General features: G+C 34.8%; 2 protein-coding genes across 3 annotated transcripts; one reads left to right on the top strand and one right to left on the bottom strand.

Annotated features, from left to right (window-relative positions):
• Positions 1–1,857: 1,857 nt before the first annotated feature.
• Positions 1,858–21,294, bottom strand: LOC141536043 (uncharacterized). 2 transcript variants are annotated; one of them, XM_074256263.1, is made up of 5 exons: positions 21,196–21,294; positions 19,331–19,531; positions 18,852–19,188; positions 4,178–4,429; positions 1,858–2,109 (listed from the first exon to the last, which is right to left on the bottom strand). In XM_074256263.1, the coding sequence occupies exons 1-5, from the start codon at positions 21,277–21,279 to the stop codon at positions 2,030–2,032; spliced, it is 954 nt and encodes a 317-aa protein (XP_074112364.1). In that variant the 5' UTR covers positions 21,280–21,294; the 3' UTR covers positions 1,858–2,029. The 2 variants fall into 2 exon arrangements, with proteins under 2 accessions (XP_074112364.1, XP_074112365.1); XM_074256264.1 differs by having other exon boundaries at positions 4,184–4,429.
• LOC141535817 (uncharacterized) lies at positions 5,515–17,916 on the top strand. The gene is made up of 3 exons (XM_074255949.1): positions 5,515–5,662; positions 14,228–16,059; positions 16,162–17,916. Exon 2 carries the CDS (start codon positions 14,232–14,234, stop codon positions 15,735–15,737), a length of 1,506 nt encoding a protein of 501 aa, XP_074112050.1. The 5' UTR covers positions 5,515–5,662; positions 14,228–14,231; the 3' UTR covers positions 15,738–16,059; positions 16,162–17,916.
• Positions 21,295–22,135: the final 841 nt, after the last annotated feature.

Here is a 22,135-nt window from a genome sequence, read left to right as displayed (position 1 = left end):
TTTCCAATTTACGATGAATATTTAAAAGTTATTTTAATATTTCCTTAATTATTCATGTAACAACCGTGCCATTGTTATTTGAATTTATTAATTTAAAGTTTTCTTATTTTGTATTTATATTTTATTGTTTTTGGGAAATATCATTGTAGGATATCTAAATGGTTAAGGGAATCCTTGAAAGGTTCAACATGTGTTTTCCTTTTATGTGTTTCTACAAAGGTCTAATTGTTAGGCGACACGTGTGGGTCATATTCGAGTGTATATTTTTTTATTTTGAAGAGGTTTACAAGGATTTATTTATTTATTGCTTACTCCAAAAGAGTGTCACCTAAAATTTATGAGCCATAAAGATTTCTTTTTGGACGTTCGATTTAACCGGATGTCTTATTTATTATTAACAAATATAGTTTTATATTTTATCGGACAATTTAAATTCGCGCCTCCTAATTGCAGCGTCATCTTACGGATTCCGCTGATGACATTACAAACTATAGTTTCAGCTAGACTGGCTTTTAGTTATTACGATATTGTATAGCTCCAAATTTAATACATATGACTGTTGAGCCATTGCAATAATAACATTTACAACATTTACACTCTACCAACCTTATTACAAGGACTTTTAAATCCATCCATTATTCTTACTACTTCATAATTATATCCAACATGTATTATTACTCTAACAATTTATACTTGGCAGAATAATTATCAGTCTATAATCATTTCTTAATTATTTTAATACATATTCAAATTAGAGCGCACAGATTTTAAGTTACCCTCTTTTTAAATGATTCCAACTTCCTTTCTATAGAAATTTCTCTCAGAATTCGTTTAATGCAACATCATATTAAGCCAGAGGTTAAATGTTGCCAACATATTTTATTGCAGCGCATATTTAGTCCATACGTGTTTCTTTCCGTCACCGAATTGTAGCGCCGCAAGTTCACGGCAACGACACTTTGTAGCAATTCATAGAACTGATACCGACTGTTGAAATTACAATTTGTCTTTGATAAAGTAGGTTTTATAGGGTAACTGAAAGATAAAAATTTTTTTGAATTTTAACAATAGGACCGAAATATGCTGCACTCTTGTAAGTATTCTTGTTACTTACAAGAAAGTGGTTATACACAACATTATGGCTGAATAGTATAATTTTATATATATATATATATATATATATATATATATATATATATATATATATATATATATATAATATTTTATTCAAGTATATATGGGGTATTCACGCCAAATCGACCACTTTTGACCCCAACTCCTTTCGATTTAGTTGAAGATTTTCCATCCTTTTATACCCTATAAGAAACATCTTTCATAATTTTTTCAATTTTTTTATCTACCTAAAGAAAAAGTTATGAATTTAAAAGAAAAAAAAGGCTTTATTATTTTTAAATAGTCATAACTTTTTCAATTTTTGACTAATCGGGACATTTTTTTTTATTATTTTTGTTATTAAATGTACTTTTGGAAAAAAAAAGTGACTGAATAATCTTTGATGTTTTTTTTTTTAATTTCGACAAAAAACGAAAATTTTGGGTTTGTAATATTTAATTTTTAATTTTTTTTTTAATAATAATTTTCACATTTTTTACAAATCTTCTGAAATTTTAAAAGTGGCATTTCTTTTCCTTTTTATTTTCAATCGAAAAAAAAATATAACATCAAAAATGAATAAATAACTTTTTTTTTTTTTTTTTCCAAAAAGTACGTTTTATAACGAATAAAAAAAACGTCCCGACAAGGATTGTAGTCAATTAAAAACGTTTTAATAGACATAGGTGGCTAACTAATTTGATGAAAGGTGTTATAAACGATTACATAATGAAAGATAAAAAAAAAATTTTATAAAATTTATTTTTCCAATACAAAGTACCAATTATATTATGCAATTTTTTAATTTTAATTAAATAATTAATTTTTTTATTTATAACTATAAGATCAATTGAATATTTAAACAAAGTAAAATTATTGTTGGCGCTAAGTCCACTATATTAACTTCATGACTCCTCTAGTTGATGTCTAAAACATTGAGCTCTGTAAAAACTAAAAATTGATCATAAATATTGGGGATCCCATCAACAATGTTACCTAAAATAAAACAAATTGACAAAATTAATTATTTCAACAAATACAAAAATTATTTTTAAGTCTTTGTTTGACCATTTTTCGCTAAGATATGAGCAACTGAACGAAAAATAACTTTTGTTTCTTTGATTATTTATGTTTGATGAGTTGATGAGTATACAGTGAACAAATTCAAGTACACTTACATATAAATTATTTTGAAAGCTTGAATAGCTTATTAATATTTCCTAGTATTCAATAAAACAAAAAAAAAAGTTTATGGACAACTCAACATCAATTTCAGAAAGTACGGAGAAATTCTTTCTTTAGATATAAAAAATTCATTTCAACTTTATAAATATACCCGGGAAAAAATGATCAGACCTGATCAGACATGAACAGGCATGAGTCTTCAGCCCTGATCAGACATGAAAAATGACCATGCCTGATCAGGCATGAATTGACCTGATCAGGCCTGATCAGACATGGTCAGGTCTGAAAACCCATTACTATTTTTAATTAATTATTTTGCTTAATTTTATGGTTGTAGTACTTGATAGAGTCGTACGCAATTCTCTATAATAAAATAAAATAAAAAAAAATAATTACATATTATTGTAAGGATGTAACACCAGCGGTCAACCATCCAACTACCAACCATGCTCAATGCTGTTTAACTCTGGTGTTATCCGTTTGCCTTGAATTTCCCGCCTGCTGTGCTGCTATATTAGATGTAACAATTCTATGAAGTACATAGAGTATCGAATAAGTTTATGATAAATATAATGTTAAAATTGGTTTTATAATATATTTTGATAGTCCTAATTTATTTATGTAACCGAATCTCATTATAATATCACATTTATTTAAATAATATAATAAGTAATGATTTTCATATTAGGCAGGAGCAGAGCAGACCATAACATCCCATAGAAAATGTAATAAATTTTTTTATTTCAAAATTATTTAAATAAACGTAATGTTAAAAATAATTTTGCACTTTTTGTGATGACCAAAAATTTTTTTCGTCAAAGAAAAATTTTTATCATATCTCTGACTATAGTCAGAGAGGAACAGTCATAAACAGGCATGGTCAGACATGAATAGACATGAACAGGTATGAACAGGCCTGAGCGTATTTAACACTTCAGACATGAACAGGCATGGACAGGTCTGATCAGGCATGGAGAGGTCTGATCAGGCATGGACAGGCCTGAACGTATTTAACACTTTAGACATGAACAGACATGAGCAGGCATGGATAGGTCTGGTCAGGCATGGACAGGCCTGATCAGGCCTGAGCGTATTTAGTACTCCAGATATGAGCAGGCATGAACAGAACTGATCAGGCATGATCATGTATAACTTCAGGCCTGGTCATACATGAACAGGCATGATCAGGTCTAATTTCAGGCCTGATCATACATGAACAGGCATGGTCAGGTCTGATCATTTTTTCCCGGGTATCATCAACAGTACCGATGTTTATCATTTGTTTTTTAGTGTAAACGTACTAAAAATCTATACAAATTGAAAAGTCGATTTCTGAAGTTGATAGAAAAAAAATTTCTAATTAACAAATATTTTATGAAAATTGTAATCATTTTATAATAATAATATAAATTTTTTTTTATACTATATAAGTATGTAAAATAAGATTGTAGAAATCATCCCGTGAATACTTTTTTGATCATTCGAAAAAGATTCTGTTTAACCGATTAACCAAAAACTTGAAAAGTTTTAGTCTACTTTTGAAACGAAGAAGTAATTTTTTCTTTAATCGATGTTGAGTATACTATTAATCCTTGTTTCACAAACATATAAAGAAGTACTTATAGAAGATTAAATCAAGTTTCCCAAATCCATCTTTTGTTCATAGTGTGATCATTAACTCATAATATATTGTTGTAAAAAAATCGATTTTTCGTTTAATTACCAAGATTTCAGTGAAATAATAATCACAAAAAATCGAAAAAAAAAAAAAAACCTTGAAACTACAAGTCAGGTAGAATAAATCTGAATATTTTCTTCGATAGCTTCAGTTACTTTTGAAAACAAAAAAAATTGCAAAAATTTCTCTATTAATTATTACCTGTACCATTAATAAGGTGATTATTTAACTCTGGATAATTTTGGGAATTACGATGGAATGCATGTAAAAAATGACTTGCACATGCAAGAAAGTTAGGAATATCCAACGACTCTGCGTCGTATAAGTCCCAAGCTTTTTTAATTTTGAAATTCGTATCGGTTGTGTGACGCCGCGCTGCCCTTGTTACATTCATACCATTCTGGAGAGATGCGTACTCTATTTGAGTGACGGCTTGTAACTCAGTAAGTTTTTCTGAAAGTATTAAATTAGAAATAAAATTATGTGAAAAATCGTGTACAAAAAAAAGTAATGCTTGTGATTAAATAACATAGATTAATTTTTTTTCGAATCGAGTTTAATCATTCTAAGTACATGAAAATCATAAAAAACTTTTTTTCTTCAGCCTATATTTCTATAATGCCATAAAAATAAATCTTATATAAAAATATGTATAATATGTATACCCAAAGCAAAATATTAGCTCAAGACTTGCAATTTGTATGTCGTTGAAGATATTTATAACCGGGAACTGCAGTATAAAAAAAATATTTAACTACATTTGTACAGTTGCTACATGCTTGAAAGTTATTGTAGGCAATAATTGGAATGTAACATATTTGTGTAAGTTTCAGTATCCAATTTAATTTTTTTGTCGGCAGTATAATAGAAATTGCAAGATTTGAGCTAGAATTTTATTTTGTGTAAAGAAATAAATATAAGAAATGTAAAAAAAAAATTTTGCCTTGAAACAACAAAATTAAGATTATTATTCTGAACAAAAATTTCAGTTATACAATTCCTAACTGTCTTAAATAAAAATTTTTCAGCAAGTTCAGTAATTATTATTATTAATAATTAAAGATAAATACAGTGTGTAGAATGAATTTCATAACTTGTCAAAATAATATAAGAAATTAGAGTTTTAATTTCGTTGTTATTGATAATGGGACTTTTTCAAAAGTTATGTAATTTTAGATTACTTTCGAGGTTTTTATTGTTTAAAAAATTTATAAGAAATTCGAATTTGACAATTTAATTTATAGTTGAATACAGTGTAACAGGGTAAATTACCCTAAATCGATAAATCACCTGAGATCGATAATTAGTCGACTCAGCACTGGCGCGCCCCGATCTTCCGGGTCTCCCGTGTAGTAATTAAGAGGGGAGTGGAATGGGTAAGTATTCGGTAGTTGGAGGGTGACAGAATCAGAAGAGGTTTGATAGTCAGCCGCACCGGTCACCACTACGGAATTAACAGGTAATTATTTTTTCGCAAGCGTATTTTCGGAACGCTGCGATGGGTTTTTTTTTGATTGTCGTTTCAATCTATTAGACGGGAGTTCTAATTGTTGCACTGTTACAGGAATATACCGAATTTCAAGACGTACCCGGAGTGAAGGATAAGGAAAAGGAAATTTACAACCTGCACCTGGAATACTCACCACGGCACATAATATTCGTGAAAGGAGTAAAACGTTTACCCAGGTACATTATTCATTCCGTGGGTGGAAGATAGACCGCGGTTCATACTCGGTCTATCATTCCTCTTCTTTTCTTTATTAAAATTTAATAAATTAATTGTGGAACATTTGCTAGTTTTTAGATTGAGTGATTTTTATGGGGGTTTATACCCGAGGATCACTTAATCGACCTTGCGGGGAAAATTTTAATATCTGAAAATTTTCAATTAATTAATTAACATCTGAAAATTTGTTAAATTTATTTTCACAATATTTAAATTGAAAAGTTGATTGATTTTTTTATTAAAAATAATCGACAAGTTTTTATTCGTGGAATTTCCGTCAAGCGTCAACTTTGTGTGTCGCATAAATTCCAATACCCAAGGTCAAACAAGACTTATCTAGCGAATGTTCTAGCAAATAAATTTGACTATTTCGACTTGTGTCGAATTATTATAACTGATCAACGAATGTTAAATTAGTAATAATATTTTATAGTGAGAAGATAATATTTATATTAAGATTATTTTTATTGAGAATTAATTATTGTGATATTTAAAAATTTACCATTTGAAAAATTGCCGGTCGGAAAATTATTTGAGAATTAATTATTAAGATTATTTTATATTGAGAATCAATTATTAAAAATATTACATTAAGAAATTATTATTGAAAACAGTACCGATCGGAAAATTGTTAGGAAGATTATATTGAAAATTTTTGTTGAAAATATTTATAAAAAAAATTATTTTTGTCAAGTATAAATTAAGTAAATTTTGGGGATTAAGTCCGTGAGGGGATTAATTTAAAACAAATGACACTTTGATAATTGTCAGCGTGGATATTAAGTCCAAGTAATCAGTGATATTGAGTCAAGGTCATCAAGTAAAAGTTTAGTCAGAATTGGTCATTATATAGGAATTTTCGTTTCACCGATAGCCAATGATTGAGTAAAATAAAAGTAAATTGTAATTAATTTAAAATCATTTTTAAAATTAAAAATAAATTATTTAAGCGAAGTGTGGGTTATGTGTGTGAAGAATTGAGCGGGTTATGCGTGATAGAGAGTGTTAATAGTGTTAAGTTCGGTAGTCCTGTGGACTTAAATTTCAAGTGTGGAGTTAGTTGTGTTAGTCCGGTGGACTTATAGTTTTAAGTTTAGTTCTAAGACAGGTGTGGGAGACCGTTTGTTCGAAAAAGCCCAATTAGTTCTAAGACAGGTGTGGGAGACCGTTTGTTCGAAAAAGCCCAATTAGTTTTAAGACAGGTGTGGGAGACCGTTTGTTCGAAAAAGCCCAATTAGTTTTAAGACAGGTGTGTGGGGAGACCGTTTGTTCGAAAAAGCCCGTCTAGTCATCGTATCGTCAATTGGAAGGTTCGTTTGTAAATATCGTTTAGTTCGCAGTTGTTTTCCGCTTCGTTAGATTATAAGTTAATTAAAGTGTGTGTGTGAGCGCTTAAATTTGTTAAGTTTGTTATTTTTATTGTTAATAAAACTGTACAGATTGTTAATTAAATTTTTATTATTTAGCGGCACCTTCCTCCACTCTCTCTACTCTAAGATTAAGATTTCTCAGCTCTGGACCGGTTCCAGGAACCGTGATTAATAATCCTGGTGGCGCCCTGGTAATTTTTATTGTTGTTAGTTTTGTTAGTTAAATTTAAAATTGATTAGGGGCCAGCCTGAGCAGGTAAAACTGTTACATTGGCGCCCAACTTCTTAAAAACCCCATAGAGAGAGAATGGAAGTTGTTGAGTAATAAAATTTTGATTAATTAATTGGAAAAATATTATTCAATCATTGGAAAATTTTTTTTTTATTAGTCGAAAATTTTTTTTACTTAGAAAGGTGCGTTAGTAAGTGTCGAAATATTTTCTTTCTTTTAAATTTTCCTCGAAATTGTAATATTAGCATTAATTTGATACTTATTTTAAAATTTAAAAAAAAAAAAAAAAAAAAAAAAAAAAAAAAAAAAAAGAAGTCATCATTATCATTCGGCTAAGCCCAGTGGCTTGTGGTAGTTTTTCTACAAGTCACAGCTACTCTGGGTACCAAAGAAAATAGCCAAAACATCCAAACCCGGTAGTCGAAATAAGTCGAAATATTTTTTCCTTAAATAAGGATTAAAATACTTTTCGATTTTGACTACCTTGGGTAACTTATTACTCATTTTTGAGGAATTTACTTGAGACATTCCGACAATTGCTTTTGAAAGGAATTTTAATCCTGTTATATTTAAAATTAGCAAAAATTCTTTTCTTTGGTAGTGAATAAATAATTAAATTTTAATTAGTAAAATTAGAAAATCTTTTCTCATTTTGAACAAATTCTTTTAGCTTTTAAAATTTATTTCAATGTAAAATTTTCTTTTATTAAAATTTGACAATTGAATTAAAACGTAGTAATTACTTTTCAAAAGAATTTTTGACACATAATCTCTAGAGGAATTTTTATCCTACTCGAATTAAATTTAACAAAAGCTTCTTTTCTTTAACAGAGAAAATATTTAGTTATATCTTATTGAATAAATTATAAAATCTTTTTCTCTTGAAAAATTCCTTTTGGTTTTAGAATTTAACAAATATTTTATTTTACTTTTTCTAAAATATAATAAAATTAACATAGGATATTTCAATTACAAGTTTATTGTCGTGTTCCAACAGAGAGATTCTTCAGATTCGAGTAATATTTTGTACATTCAAACATAATGTTACGTCAAGGTGGACCGAGAACCAGGTCTCAAGGACTCGAAGAGCCAGAAGAAGAGGCTCGACGACTTTCCTTCGGTAGAGGCCGGGGTAGAACATCACCGACTATTACTAATAGACCAGGATCCAACGTTGATCAGAGACCCTTGGGGAGTCAGCTCAAGTACCCGGGTCAGGCGTCATGCCTGCGCCCATGGGTGAGTCGACTCAATTAAACCCGGGTTATAGACAACAGGGATCCGCGGGAGTAATATCTTCGGTCCAAAACAAACAACGTATATCAATAGGCGAGACTCCAGGTACGAGTGGGACTGCGTTGTTCCCTGGAAATCAAAACATGGCCAGAATCAGCGATGTAACTGGAGGGAATATGATTACACCAGCTCCAGCCAGTTCGTCAAACTCTTCTTTACATTTCGGAGAGGTTGCTGACACGATGAACGGAATAATTGACGACATGGACCGTGAGCTCTCCTGGTTACAACACAGACTCCGAGGTGATCCTACAACCAATCAAGCACCTCGAACACGACTTCTAGGAGTCGAGGAAGCGATAAGAGTAAGAGAGACACGGGAACAGGCATTAAGAGACCAATTGAGACAAGAACAAATTCAACGAGAACGTCTCGAACGCCTGCATCAACAACAAGAGCAGGAAATTCGTCAACTTCGTGAACGGGAACGACTGGCTCGTGAGATTTACTCAGGGACAGCGCATCTTGGAGGAAATTCGAGTTCTCCTACATACCAACAGCTAAATAACCAAGAGACTCGACCAATTGGCTTGACTTCTCGCCCATTGATCAATACAATAAATCATCAGGATTATCAAACTAATCTTGAACAACAAGATCGTTACCGGGGTTTCACACCAGGTAACACTTGCATACCACAGGCTAATTATCCTGGGATTGGTCCCGATAATTACACACGTAGATTGCCTGGAGGTGACTTCAACGGGTTGAACACCAACATTAGACCTGGACACATCTCTTATAGCCGCTGGAAGGAAATCAAAGACAGCATACAGATGTCCGGCATTTCTTTTCCTCAAAAAGACACAACAGCTAACGATTTCGTGAATGCATTGGAGGCTAGAGCGAGACGAGAAGATTGGAGTGAACCAGAGCTAATGAAGGTGATCAGTTATACCCTGAAGGGAGCAGCAGCTCGTTGGGTGGATACGAACTATTACAGATGGCAAAATTTCGCCCAGTTCAAGCAGGAGTTCCGAAAAGCTTTCGAGAGCCCCGTCACCGACCATCAAATGATCCTGGACATAAGTGAGATGAGGATGAATCCTGGGGACAATGCCACGGAGTTCGTGCTCAATGTCCAACAAAAATATCAATCGATGGAGATTCCTCCACCAGTCCAGGAACAGGTGAACTGTATCCGTAACCATTTAACTGACGAGCTGAGACTCATGGTCTTCTCCAGACAAGTAACAACATACGAAGACCTTCTCAACGTATTACACGAGGCAGCCAGGTGTACCAAAGACTCGAGTAGCAAAAACCAGTCTAGTTCACAATTGAAGAACACGGATAAACCTCGTTTTGGAGCTATCCAACTTCCTAACGAAGATATAGAGTTTGTTGAGGAAATGGTGGAACTCCCCGAATTCAATAATATGAAATTAAATTCAGGGGAATACGACAACCGTTACGGAGTCATCAGACGTCCGAATAACCAGTTTCCAGCCAACAAACAATATTATCGCACGAAGTTTTATCCATCACAACAACCAAATGCTACTCAACTAGCAAACCAACAATTGCCGGTGCAGAATATACAAACTGAAACCCCTAATACCATCTCATCAGGACAATATGGGACTCTTCAACAACCAGGACTACAATTTTCCAATGCACCTATACGAGACCTGGGCCAAATGTATAACCTAAAATACATCCGAGGACCGAGCCCTTGTTTCAACTGCGGCACACCAGGTCATACATTCGAAGTCTGCCCTGGTCCAAGAAGAGAAGTTTGTAATTTCTGCTACAAAATAGGTCATACCAGGGAGAACTGTCCTTTATCAGCTCTCTGGAATAACCAACCTGGATCAGCAGCAACTAATACTGAACCTCCTGCAGAGAAGGTCGTTCAATCTAACCAAAAAAATGCTTAGAGGTAACACGTAAGTTTCCCACGTGTTTACCGGAACAATTTGAAAACCAGGGAAACAATAATTTCACTGTATTAAATGAAACCAATCTGGATTCATACCCGGGAAAAGACGCGGGAAATAAACCAGTCTCTTCTCGAGGGCCAGATGAGGTAGACAGTGACAATGTCATTGATTCTGTTGCTGAATTAGAGATACAAGATAAGTCAATAAATAAACCACTCTGTGAAGAGGAGGTATTAAGAGCAATTACCTTATTAGAGGATCCCTTATCAGCTCCTCCGGATGAAGTAATTGAACCCTGTATATCCTTGGTGGAACATGACTCCGAAGAAAATTCAACAGCAGGAGAAATCTCTGATTCGGAGTGGGAAGACGAAGTCGAGACTCTATGTGAACCAGCAACTACACCAGCTGTCTTGGAAGCCTCACAAGCTTCATTTTTACCTCGAGTATTTCAAGGTAGACCTCTCTCTGCGTCTTTTATTCACAGACTGGCTACCCGACGAATCTTCAAACCGGGAAATGGTTCACCACCGGAAAGAACGTCACGTATCTCGATTTCGGTATGGTTATTTGGAGTAAAACTCCAGGGAATTCTGGACACAGGCAGTGAGAGGTCGTATATAAATGAAAAGGTGTACCAAGATATCAAACATCTAGCTGCTGGTGAGCTTCAAGACGATCAGACTAAGAAAGGAGTGCTTCTTGCTAATCACTCTACTTGCAAAAGTAAGGGTGGAGCCCCTTTCATAATTCAGATCGGATCTGTTGCTGGAGAACAGTATTTGAGCGTTTTACCCGACCTAGGTTATTCCTTGGTCTTGGGGATGGACTTCGCGACAAAATTCGAGGTGCTGATCGACTGCAAGAACTGTACATGGAAATTCACTGACTCTCCGGAGGTTTTTCCTTTCCAACCTATCAACTGTCACGAGAAGTCAGCACCATTGTGTGCTATGTCAGAACTCCAAGAGGAGGAAATGGAGAAATTTCTGGAAATCGAGTTAAATAAAATTGATGAAGTGTCAAATTTGGGGGCGACAAAAATTATTCAACACGAAATTCTTTTGAAACCCGGAACACAACCTGTGCGAATAAAACCTTATCGCAGAAGCCCAGTCGTGAATGAAGAGCTGAATAAACAGATTGATGAGCTGTTAGAGAAGAAGTTCATCCGCCCGAGCTTCAGTGTCTGGTCATGTTCACCATTGATGGTTTCGAAATCCAACAACAAGTGGAGATTTTGTATCGACTATCGTCCACTCAACAAAGTCACGATTCCACCAGCTCATCCATTGCCTAACATGCTCAGAATTCTGAGTGCTCTCCACGGAGCCACCTTTATATCTACAATGGACTTACGCGAAGCATTTCATCAAATTTCAATGTCTCCAGATTCAGTTCCACTGACAGCCTTCTCGGTAGAGGGAAGAGGCCAATTCGAATGGTTAAGAATGCCATACGGACTAGTAGGAGCTCCTAGTACTTTTCAAAAAGCCATGGACCATGCGAAAACTAGATTCTGTGAACTTTTGGTCCAGAGGAGTTGCCTCTCAAATGGGCTGAACAGGTTTTCGCTTATCTCGATGATTGGATCGCGATAAGCGAGACATTCGAAGAACACTTGAAGGTCCTGGCTCTGCTGTTCGAGGTATTTCGTGAATTTGGCCTCCTCATTAATCCGGAGAAGTGCAAATTCTGCAGAAACGAAGTTAGATTTTTGGGATTCGTGGTCAACGAAACTGGATTATACCCGGATCCTGAAAGGATCGCACCTGTTGTCAATTTCCCTACTCCTACAAACAAGAAACAATTAAGAAGCTTCCTGGGCTTAGTAAACTGGTACCACCGTCATCTCCAGAATGTTGCGAAGGCTCAAGGTCCTTTAAATAAATTAACTGGCGCAAATTCGGAGTGGAAATGGGGTCCAGAAGAAGAAAAATCGTTTCACGAATTAAAACAAGCTCTCGTTGATGCTCAGCCCTTGGCAATTCCCAAACCAGACTGGCCGTACGTATTATACACTGATGCCTGCGATACCGGTCTGGGTGCCTTTCTAGTGCAAAAAGAACCCGGAACGGACAAGGAACATTTAATTATTTGCCTGAGTCGCCAGCTCCGAGGTGCAGAAACTAGATATACGACTACAGAAAAAGAGTGCTTAGCTGTAGTCTGGGCGGTGAGGAAGCTGAGGTGCTATCTCGAAGGCGCCCCATTTACCGTAGTAACAGATCACGCTTCTCTATTATGGCTGCACTCACTTAGAGAACCCAATGGACGCCTGGCAAGATGGGCAGTGGAGTTATTTTCTCACCAAGTTACCATCAAACATCAACGAGGTACGACAAACGAAGGCCCAGATGCTCTCTCTCGCCTATACGAAGATGATTCTCCCGAAGATTGGATGGAAATAAAGGACAGATTACAAACAGCTAGGTTTGTCCATATCCAATCTTCCAGTTGGTATGACCTAAAATTCAACAATGTCAGGAAACATCCGAAGAACTTTCCAGACTGGCAAATACGGGAGGATTGTCTTTATTATCGCAGACCCGATCCCCTCAAGGAGATCCTGGGTGACGAAGACGAATGGAAGAAGGTCCTAAGAGATTATGAAGTACCAGAAATACTGAGGAGAAATCACGAAGAACCAGATGCTGGTCATCTAGGTCGTGACAAAATGTACGAGCGTATTAAAATAAAATTCTACTGGCCAGGAATGTCTAAAGACATTGAAGACTTTGTTCAAGCCTGCGAGACTTGCAAACGGGTTAAGTACAACCAGAGTACATCTAAAGCTCCACTCCAGACGAGACAACCGATTAAACCCTGGGCAGTAGTGGCAGCAGATGTCACGGGTCCTTTCACTCGGTCAAAGTTAAGGAATGCATACATTTTTATAGTACAAGACTTGTATACCCGGTTCTCGTTGTTCTACCCGCTGCGTAAACACACTGGAAGTCTCATACTGGAGTGTTTTAAGCACTCTTTCTCACTCTGGGGATACCCAATGTTCCTGGTAACAGACAATGGGAAAGAGTTCATAAATTCTCTAGTACAAGAGTACCTGGGGCAAGTTGGAGTAAAGTTTAGCCCGATTGCAGTCTCTCATCCTCAGGCAAATCCTGTAGAGCGCATAAATCGTACGATAAAACCCATGATTCGAGCATATGTCGGTAAGGACCAAACAGATTGGGATAGACACCTAGGAGAGTTCCAATTAGCCTATAATAGTGCTTTCCACTCATCTCTTAAAATGTCTCCCTATTATCTATGCCATGGCCAAGAACCACGCCAGGCGGGTGACATATGCCACCTGGAATTAGAAGACCTGGATTTTAAAAGCCAAGAGTGGGCTAAGAGAGTACAACGTCTCGATGAGCTCAGGCATAAGATTGAATCCAACATGAGGAAGGAAAAGGAACGACAGGAAAAATACCACGGGTTAAATTTTAAGATTCCGGAGGTTTCTGTTGGAGATAGAGTTTATTATCCTAATCGTAAGCTTAGTAATAAGACGGCCGGTTATAGCGCGAGTCTCGGAGCTAAGTACTTAGGGCCTGCATTAGTCTCTAAGTTAATTAGTCCGTTGGTCGTAGAGTTAAAAAACGAGAAGGGGAAATTGTTAGGTCAGCATTATATCCCTGATTTAAAACTCCCGAGGCGCAGTAATCGATTAGCAGATAAAAAATCTAGTATTAAGGAAAAGTATGTCGTCAAAATTTTTCTAATTAATGATTTTTCCAGGATTATGGAGAGAAATGGAGGAGGGGCCAGAAACCAAGGGAAATACCCGAGGCAGAAAGAGACAGCCCAGATTAACATCGGAGGAGTAAGGCCAGGGACCAACTCAGTAGCCGTACAATGTACTATCCTCTCTGGGCTGCTAACAATTCAGCCTTCTACGTCGCGGGTATCTGCTTTTTGGAGGCTGGGACCTCAAGTGCCTGGTTCTCACTTACTTCCAGCAACAACTACACCCTCGGTGGCAAGCCCTGTGGGAGTTGCCGTTTCCGAGACGGGTACTCCAGCCATAGTGGACGCTGGTCCATCGGTTCCAAACCGAGAGGAGTCCGTTGTGACTGGGGGGCGCGTCTCGACGGCGTCAGCTGCCAAACCCTCGGTTTTCCACCGAATGGGGGTTGCTGGAACCAGCAAGTTGGAATCGAAATCTGCAGAACCCTCGGTATCTCACCGAGCGGTACCAGCTCAGGATAAAAAGAAATTGATCCAAGGGAGAGTCTACACTAGTGAGTCGAAATGGCATGGCTGCACTGAAGGTCAGACCCGGCTCAACAGGCGTCGAGTTAGGTTTAATAAATTGCTGCTGGATCCCCAGACACCTAAGGTGAAACTGCGGGCAGCATGGGCAAGAGCATCGACTGTGGGGGAGCGAATGAAGGACAAAAGGCCCAGACTTCTAGAAGTGTTGACTTTTGGATCTCGAGCGGCTCACGTGGAGAAGGAATCGGAGACTTCTCCTCTGACGGTTCGAGTTTCAATTCCACTGGAGAATTCTCAAACACCTACGTCTGCGCCTGAAACGACTCAAGGGTCAGAACTCGTTGGGTCTATTGCAACATCGGTTGAGGGAATTGGCGCTATACCCGGACACGTTCTAGGTGTGTCCAAGGGTGCCATACCCCGTCTTAAGACGACTTCTCCTAATATCTCGGTTGAGTCCAGAATACCAGTGAAGACCAGGGTCTTCACCCGGTCTAATGTTGCCGTGACCCCACCTCGGAGACTGTTTGCTCCATGGAAACCTCCAGCGTCTCGGTCCAAGCCAGTTCCACCCAATAAACCAACATCTAGGGATGCAGTGGGGGCTGCGGTAGCTCCAACCCGGAGCCAATACGCTGCTGACACTCAGTTAGCGACAGCTTCGATGTCAACGTTCGTGTTGCCTGAGTGCCCGCCACATCTGAACCCTGCCTTCGCTGCATACCGGGCCAGTCTGTTCAAGGAGGCTATGGAAAGAGCAGCTAGGACTGGCAAGATGGAGACTGGCATTCCGCGCGCCGAGTTGATGCCGAGACCGGAACCAACTGACGTTCCAGTCCGTCGACGAACTGCCAAGAGGAAGAAGAAGAGGAACAAGAGGGAGCTCCGAGGGCCAAACTGGAGTGAGATGGAGATGGGAGGCCAAGGTGAGCCGATATCCGAGGACTCGGGCCTAGAGGACATTGGCTTGTTCAATGACGAGGAGACCAGTGACGAAGATGTTCTTCAGCTGGACCTCGATGAGGACTTGTAAATAGTGCTAAATAAAATTATCCTTGTTAAAAATAATTACACTGTTTTAGTTGTGATTCACCAACCCCGCGGAGGAACTGAGGATCGGGACCCCCAGTGCTGGTCTGGTGGGGAGGAGTGTAACAGGGTAAATTACCCTAAATCGATAAATCACCTGAGATCGATAATTAGTCGACTCAGCACTGGCGCGCCCCGATCTTCCGGGTCTCCCGTGTAGTAATTAAGAGGGGAGTGGAATGGGTAAGTATTCGGTAGTTGGAGGGTGACAGAATCAGAAGAGGTTTGATAGTCAGCCGCACCGGTCACCACTACGGAATTAACAGGTAATTATTTTTCGCAAGCGTATTTTCGGAACGCTGCGATGGGTTTTTTTGATTGTCGTTTCAATCTATTAGACGGGAGTTCTAATTGTTGCACTGTTACAGGAATATACCGAATTTCAAGACGTACCCGGAGTGAAGGATAAGGAAAAGGAAATTTACAACCTGCACCTGGAATACTCACCACGGCACATAATATTCGTGAAAGGAGTAAAACGTTTACCCAGGTACATTATTCATTCCGTGGGTGGAAGATAGACCGCGGTTCATACTCGGTCTATCATTCCTCTTCTTTTCTTTATTAAAATTTAATAAATTAATTGTGGAACATTTGCTAGTTTTTAGATTGAGTGATTTTTATGGGGGTTTATACCCGAGGATCACTTAATCGACCTTGCGGGGGAAAATTTTAATATCTGAAAATTTTCAATTAATTAATTAACATCTGAAAATTTGTTAAATTTATTTTCACAATATTTAAATTGAAAAGTTGATTGATTTTTTTATTAAAAATAATCGACAAGTTTTTATTCGTGGAATTTCCGTCAAGCGTCAACTTTGTGTGTCGCATAAATTCCAATACCCAAGGTCAAACAAGACTTATCTAGCGAATGTTCTAGCAAATAAATTTGACTATTTCGACTTGTGTCGAATTATTATAACTGATCAACGAATGTTAAATTAGTAATAATATTTTATAGTGAGAAGATAATATTTATATTAAGATTATTTTTATTGAGAATTAATTATTGTGATATTTAAAAATTTACCATTTGAAAAATTGCCGGTCGGAAAATTATTTGAGAATTAATTATTAAGATTATTTTATATTGAGAATCAATTATTAAAAATATTACATTAAGAAATTATTATTGAAAACAGTACCGATCGGAAAATTGTTAGGAAGATTATATTGAAAATTTTTGTTGAAAATATTTATAAAAAAAAATTATTTTTTGTCAAGTATAAATTAAGTAAATTTTGGGGATTAAGTCCGTGAGGGGATTAATTTAAAACAAATGACACTTGATAATTGTCAGCGTGGATATTAAGTCCAAGTAATCAGTGATATTGAGTCAAGGTCATCAAGTAAAAGTTTAGTCAGAATTGGTCATTATATAGGAATTTTCGTTTCACCGATAGCCAATGATTGAGTAAAATAAAAGTAAATTGTAATTAATTTAAAATCATTTTTAAAATTAAAAATAAATTATTTAAGCGAAGTGTGGGTTATGTGTGTGAAGAATTGAGCGGGTTATGCGTGATAGAGAGTGTTAATAGTGTTAAGTTCGGTAGTCCTGTGGACTTAAATTTCAAGTGTGGAGTTAGTTGTGTTAGTCCGGTGGACTTATAGTTTTAAGTTTAGTTCTAAGACAGGTGTGGGAGACCGTTTGTTCGAAAAAGCCCAATTAGTTCTAAGACAGGTGTGGGAGACCGTTTGTTCGAAAAAGCCCAATTAGTTTTAAGACAGGTGTGGGAGACCGTTTGTTCGAAAAAGCCCAATTAGTTTTAAGACAGGTGTGGGAGACCGTTTGTTCGAAAAAGCCCGTCTAGTCATCGTATCGTCAATTGGAAGGTTCGTTTGTAAATATCGTTTAGTTCGCAGTTGTTTTCCGCTTCGTTAGATTATAAGTTAATTAAAGTGTGTGTGTGAGCGCTTAAATTTGTTAAGTTTGTTATTTTTTATTGTTAATAAAACTGTACAGATTGTTAATTAAATTTTTATTATTTAGCGGTACCTTCCTCCACTCTCTCTACTCTAAGATTAAGATTTCTCAGCTCTGGACCGGTTCCAGGAACCGTGATTAATAATCCTGGTGGCGCCCTGGTAATTTTTATTGTTGTTAGTTTTGTTAGTTAAATTTAAAATTGATTAGGGGCCAGCCTGAGCAGGTAAAACTGTTACAACAGAGTAATCGTCATCAGTTACAATTATTTTCAAAGTAAATTTAACTGTAAACTTCTTTTATAAAATAGTCGTTTTTGGATAAGAAACGCGTTTAAATGAAAGGTCTATGAATCATTCAATGATTTAGCTTTCTAAAAATGATTTATTTTTATTTTTACTTATCAGAAACAGCATTTGATAAAATGCGTAAAATTACGGCAAAAATTGTAAGATTTCTCAATTTCTCAAACGCTAGCGCAAATACTAAAACTTTTTTCTAGACTTGCTGCATCATATAATATTGTCATAATGTCAATTTTAACATTTAATTTATGTAATGAGAAGTTTCAATAAAAATACCAAGTGATGTTAGTATCGATAAAGGGAATCAAAATGGCCATTTTTCTTTGTTAATTTCCTAATGGTTTCGGAATTTTTTTCATCTTAATTGAAATAAATCACTGAAAAGACTAATACATATTCTTATAAGAAATTGAACGCTTTACAAAAAAGTTCTCTAATGATTCTTTAATAAATTCAGTCCTTCATAAATTATTAAAAGATTACTTCATATCAAACTTTCTGATATTTTCATTACTATATGTAATTTGATTATTTGATAGGAAAAAAAAAGTCATTTGTTTTGGGTGTGTACATACATCCTCTAGTGAGTATGTATAATTTTTTACGATCCAAGAATTTGATCATGCTTTTGTTGTAAAAAGAATGTAAAATTATTAGATTAATGATCCGATTAAAATCGGTTAATTTATGCGAGAGATAATATTGCGAAAGAAAAAAGCAATTTGAAAATATTTCATGCAGAGTTTTCATTTGGTTTTTATAAAGAACCAGAAACCGATGGAATCACACATAAAAATATGAACGATTAATTTTTAATTTTTACCAGTAAATTGCCATATTGAAGGATGTACACCAAAATGACCTTTAGCGTTTTTGTGATAACTTTCTGTAAAGTTGTCCGTCCGGTGATTATTGCGATAAACACTCCATAATTCTGGTGGTGCTCTTTGCATCCACTGATCGTCAAAATACAATATAAATTCTTGAAATATGTTTAAGATGGGTAGAGGTGTATTCTCACATAACCATGTGAATCCTTGCCTTGCAGCATCTGGAGGTAACAAAGCCAATGCCATAATTTTTCGTATAATAATTTGTCCATACGTCCAATTTAGAATTAACTCATGCAGCTGAAGCTGTTTTAATTTTTTAACAATAGACTAAAAAAAACAAAGTTAATATAAATTATAATAATATCGAAGAAAAATTAAAAAAAAAAATAATAAAACATTTATTTACAGCTATAAAAAATATTGCAAACAATAAATATTTATACTTAATCAATTTTTATATAAAACTCACCTGGCAAAAATGGAAAAAACATCTACTATGAGTGGCACGAGGATACAATTCATTAATTGGTTGTTTTAGTCCAGTTTCAAAGTCAGTCATGATCATTTCAGGATCAATGTGCGGTGCCACAACATTCTTAAAATAAGACAGTCCTGTTTTATATGACAAAGCAGATTTTTTCTCCATCAACATCCAGAAAAGTGGTAAAGCCTTCAACAATAAATAAGAAATTAATTTTATATCGTCAGAAAATGTGGATATTTTTCGAACAAAAGTATATTAGTGAATTTTATCTTCATATGTTTCAAATCAATTTCGATCAATTTTTGGTATTTAAGAAAATTAAAATTAGTACGTTGATAACTTAAACGATAATAAATTTCATTTTCACGACCGCAAATTCAAATTAAAGTGTAAGGTTAACGCCAATTTGGTATTCCTTTCTCTGTTTATTAATCAGTTGAAAATTGTCAGTATCTATCCGAGTATTAAGTCTATCCTCGCAACTCTGGAAATCGAATTTTGAAAGAAAAGAATAATTTTAAAAAAATATAGGGCTTTGGAGTGTTCTTCATGTTAATGTTCGCTGATTGGGAAAAATAATAAAATTATATATAATATTATTATTATTAATATTTATATTATAACGGTTTAATATAACTTATAATTTGTCCTTAAAGAAAAACTTAAAAATTTTCATTTCTAAAAGTATATAATTTACTTCGTCTTCGGACTAATACTAACTGTTTCCAGCAGACTAGTTTTGAAGTATGGATGTAATTGCGTTAACTATTCTTGAAGTATTTCTTTCTTCTTTTATTAATTTACTAACGCTACTATAGTTGATACTGTTGTTTAAGTCTACGTAAATGACTGAAAATTTGTCATTGTCTTGAGTATTATAGATGATTGTTTTTACATGCTGAAATTATGTAAAATATACTCAAATTATTATAGTCAAAATACTATAACATTTGAAATACAAAAATTAAAAACTGAAGAGCTGTAACAGTGTAACTTTTAAATTTACATACTCAAATCACGTAAAAAATAACCAAGATATTTTTTTTAATTTAAAATATATGATTTTTTTTTCTAATCAACTTCCTGCATCACGTTATCTTTTACTAGTGTTATATTACAATGAAGAAATAATTATACGATATGAAAAAAATCAAGTTATTCCATTATCAAAAACGGTATATGGGATGATTTTATGTTACAGAAAGATATCTAGACACAATCTATTTATTCAAATAAAATTTTTGTAAAATATTTTCTTGAACCAAGAATTATATCTTGACTCAAGAATTTTTCCTCTTGGCTCAAGAAATTCATTTTCTTCAAATTGGTATTTTTGGTTCAAGATTTTTGCTCTTGAGTCAAGTTAAATTTTTTATCAGTGTACTAAAAAAATGACACGTAATATAGTTACTTTTTATAATATTCCGAAATATATGAAAAATTTCTTATATTTATCAAATCAGTCATTGTAGTATTTTTTAAAACCATTATTAATCAAAAAATTATCTATTTTAATCTGAAATATTAATAAAGCCTTTCATCGGTTTAACGGTCATTGACTTAATAAAATTTAAATGAAATTGTTAATTTTTAGCGATAAATAATTGTATAGAAAAAAAAAAATTGAAACAAAAACGTCAGATTAATTGACCTTATAACATAAATGATACCAAGGAAAATTCTTTCCGCGTGGTTTTTTTTTTTTTTAATTTCGTCCAGAGTATTTCACATGTTCTTGTTTATCACTAGAATTTCGTTAAAAAGTAGCCTTTTGACTAGTGTATGATTTAGAGTTTCTGAGAGAAAAACTTTCGAGATAATTAATTTTATTTCTTTCACTGATAACTCACCTTATGATCATTAATGAGACCGAAAATTGTAAAAACTTGATAAACTTTTGGCTTTTTCGGCGTTATCTTAAATGTTGCGTCCATAAATAACGTCTTTACATTCACCACAGTTCGTAAGAAATCGGAATTATATAATATTGTCAGTAATTTGCCATTAGACATTGTTTGCATAGACGCACTCAATTGACCTTGCGAGTAGTTAAGTAATTGAGCCCACTCAGGCATGTTTAAATAATTGGCATATTGTTCTAGATTACTCGGTATTGGAGTCCTCGCCCGATCAAATTTTTTTTTTATTTTGCTATACTAACAATAATAATAATAATAATAATAATAACTGTTATTATTTTTATGAATAATAATAACAATGGTTATTTGTAATAATTATTACTAATAATTTTGGTTACTGGGAATTCCCAAACGCAGTTTTTATCTTAGTTCTTACGTTTCCACGGCAGGTCTTACGATGGCTACGCGGCGTAAGTGTAAGCTTACGTCGGCGAAACTTTTGAGATCGAGTCCTCGCTCAAACAATTTTTTTTTCTTAAAAATTTTTTTTTACTCGATCTCAAAAGTTTCGCCAACGTAAGCTTACACTTACGCCGCACAACCATCGTACGTCTTGCCGGTGGGAAGTAAAAACTAAGATAAAAACTGCATTTGAGAATTCCCAGTAACCAAAATTATTAATAATAATTATTATAAATAACCATTGTTATTATTATTTATAAAAATAATAACAGTTATTATTATTATTATTATTATTATTATTATTAGTATAGCAACATAAAAAAAAAATTTTTGAGAAAAAAAAATTGATTGGGCGAGGACTCGATCTTAAAAGTTTCGCCGACGTAAGCTTTCACTTACGCCGCGTAGCCATCAGACGTCGTATCGAATAAAAGTAAGAATTAATATAAAAACTGCGTTTGGGAATTTC

The sequence above is a fragment of the Cotesia typhae genome, unplaced genomic scaffold (genome assembly GCF_013202065.1).
Source record: "Cotesia typhae breed Kobodo isofemale line unplaced genomic scaffold, CoteBio_Ctyphae scaffold_152, whole genome shotgun sequence".
Classification (NCBI taxonomy): Eukaryota; Metazoa; Arthropoda; class Insecta; order Hymenoptera; family Braconidae; genus Cotesia; species Cotesia typhae.
Note: the sequence above shows the minus strand (reverse complement) of the source record. Positions and strands in the feature narration are given on the sequence as shown.

Coding starts and splice junctions, on each gene's coding strand:
- LOC141535817 (XM_074255949.1), top strand. CDS start 14,232: ATGGAGAGAAATGGAGGAGGGGCCAGAAACCAAGGGAAATACCCGAGG.
- LOC141536043 (XM_074256263.1), bottom strand. CDS start 21,279: ATGGACGCAACATTTAAGATAACGCCGAAAAAGCCAAAAGTTTATCAA. Junction 19,189..19,330: donor GTTTTTTCCATTTTTGCCAG/GTGAGTTTTATA, acceptor TGTTTTTTTTAG/TCTATTGTTAAAAAATTAAA. Junction 2,110..4,177: donor TCACCTTATTAATGGTACAG/GTAATAATTAAT, acceptor GTTTTATTTTAG/GTAACATTGTTGATGGGATC.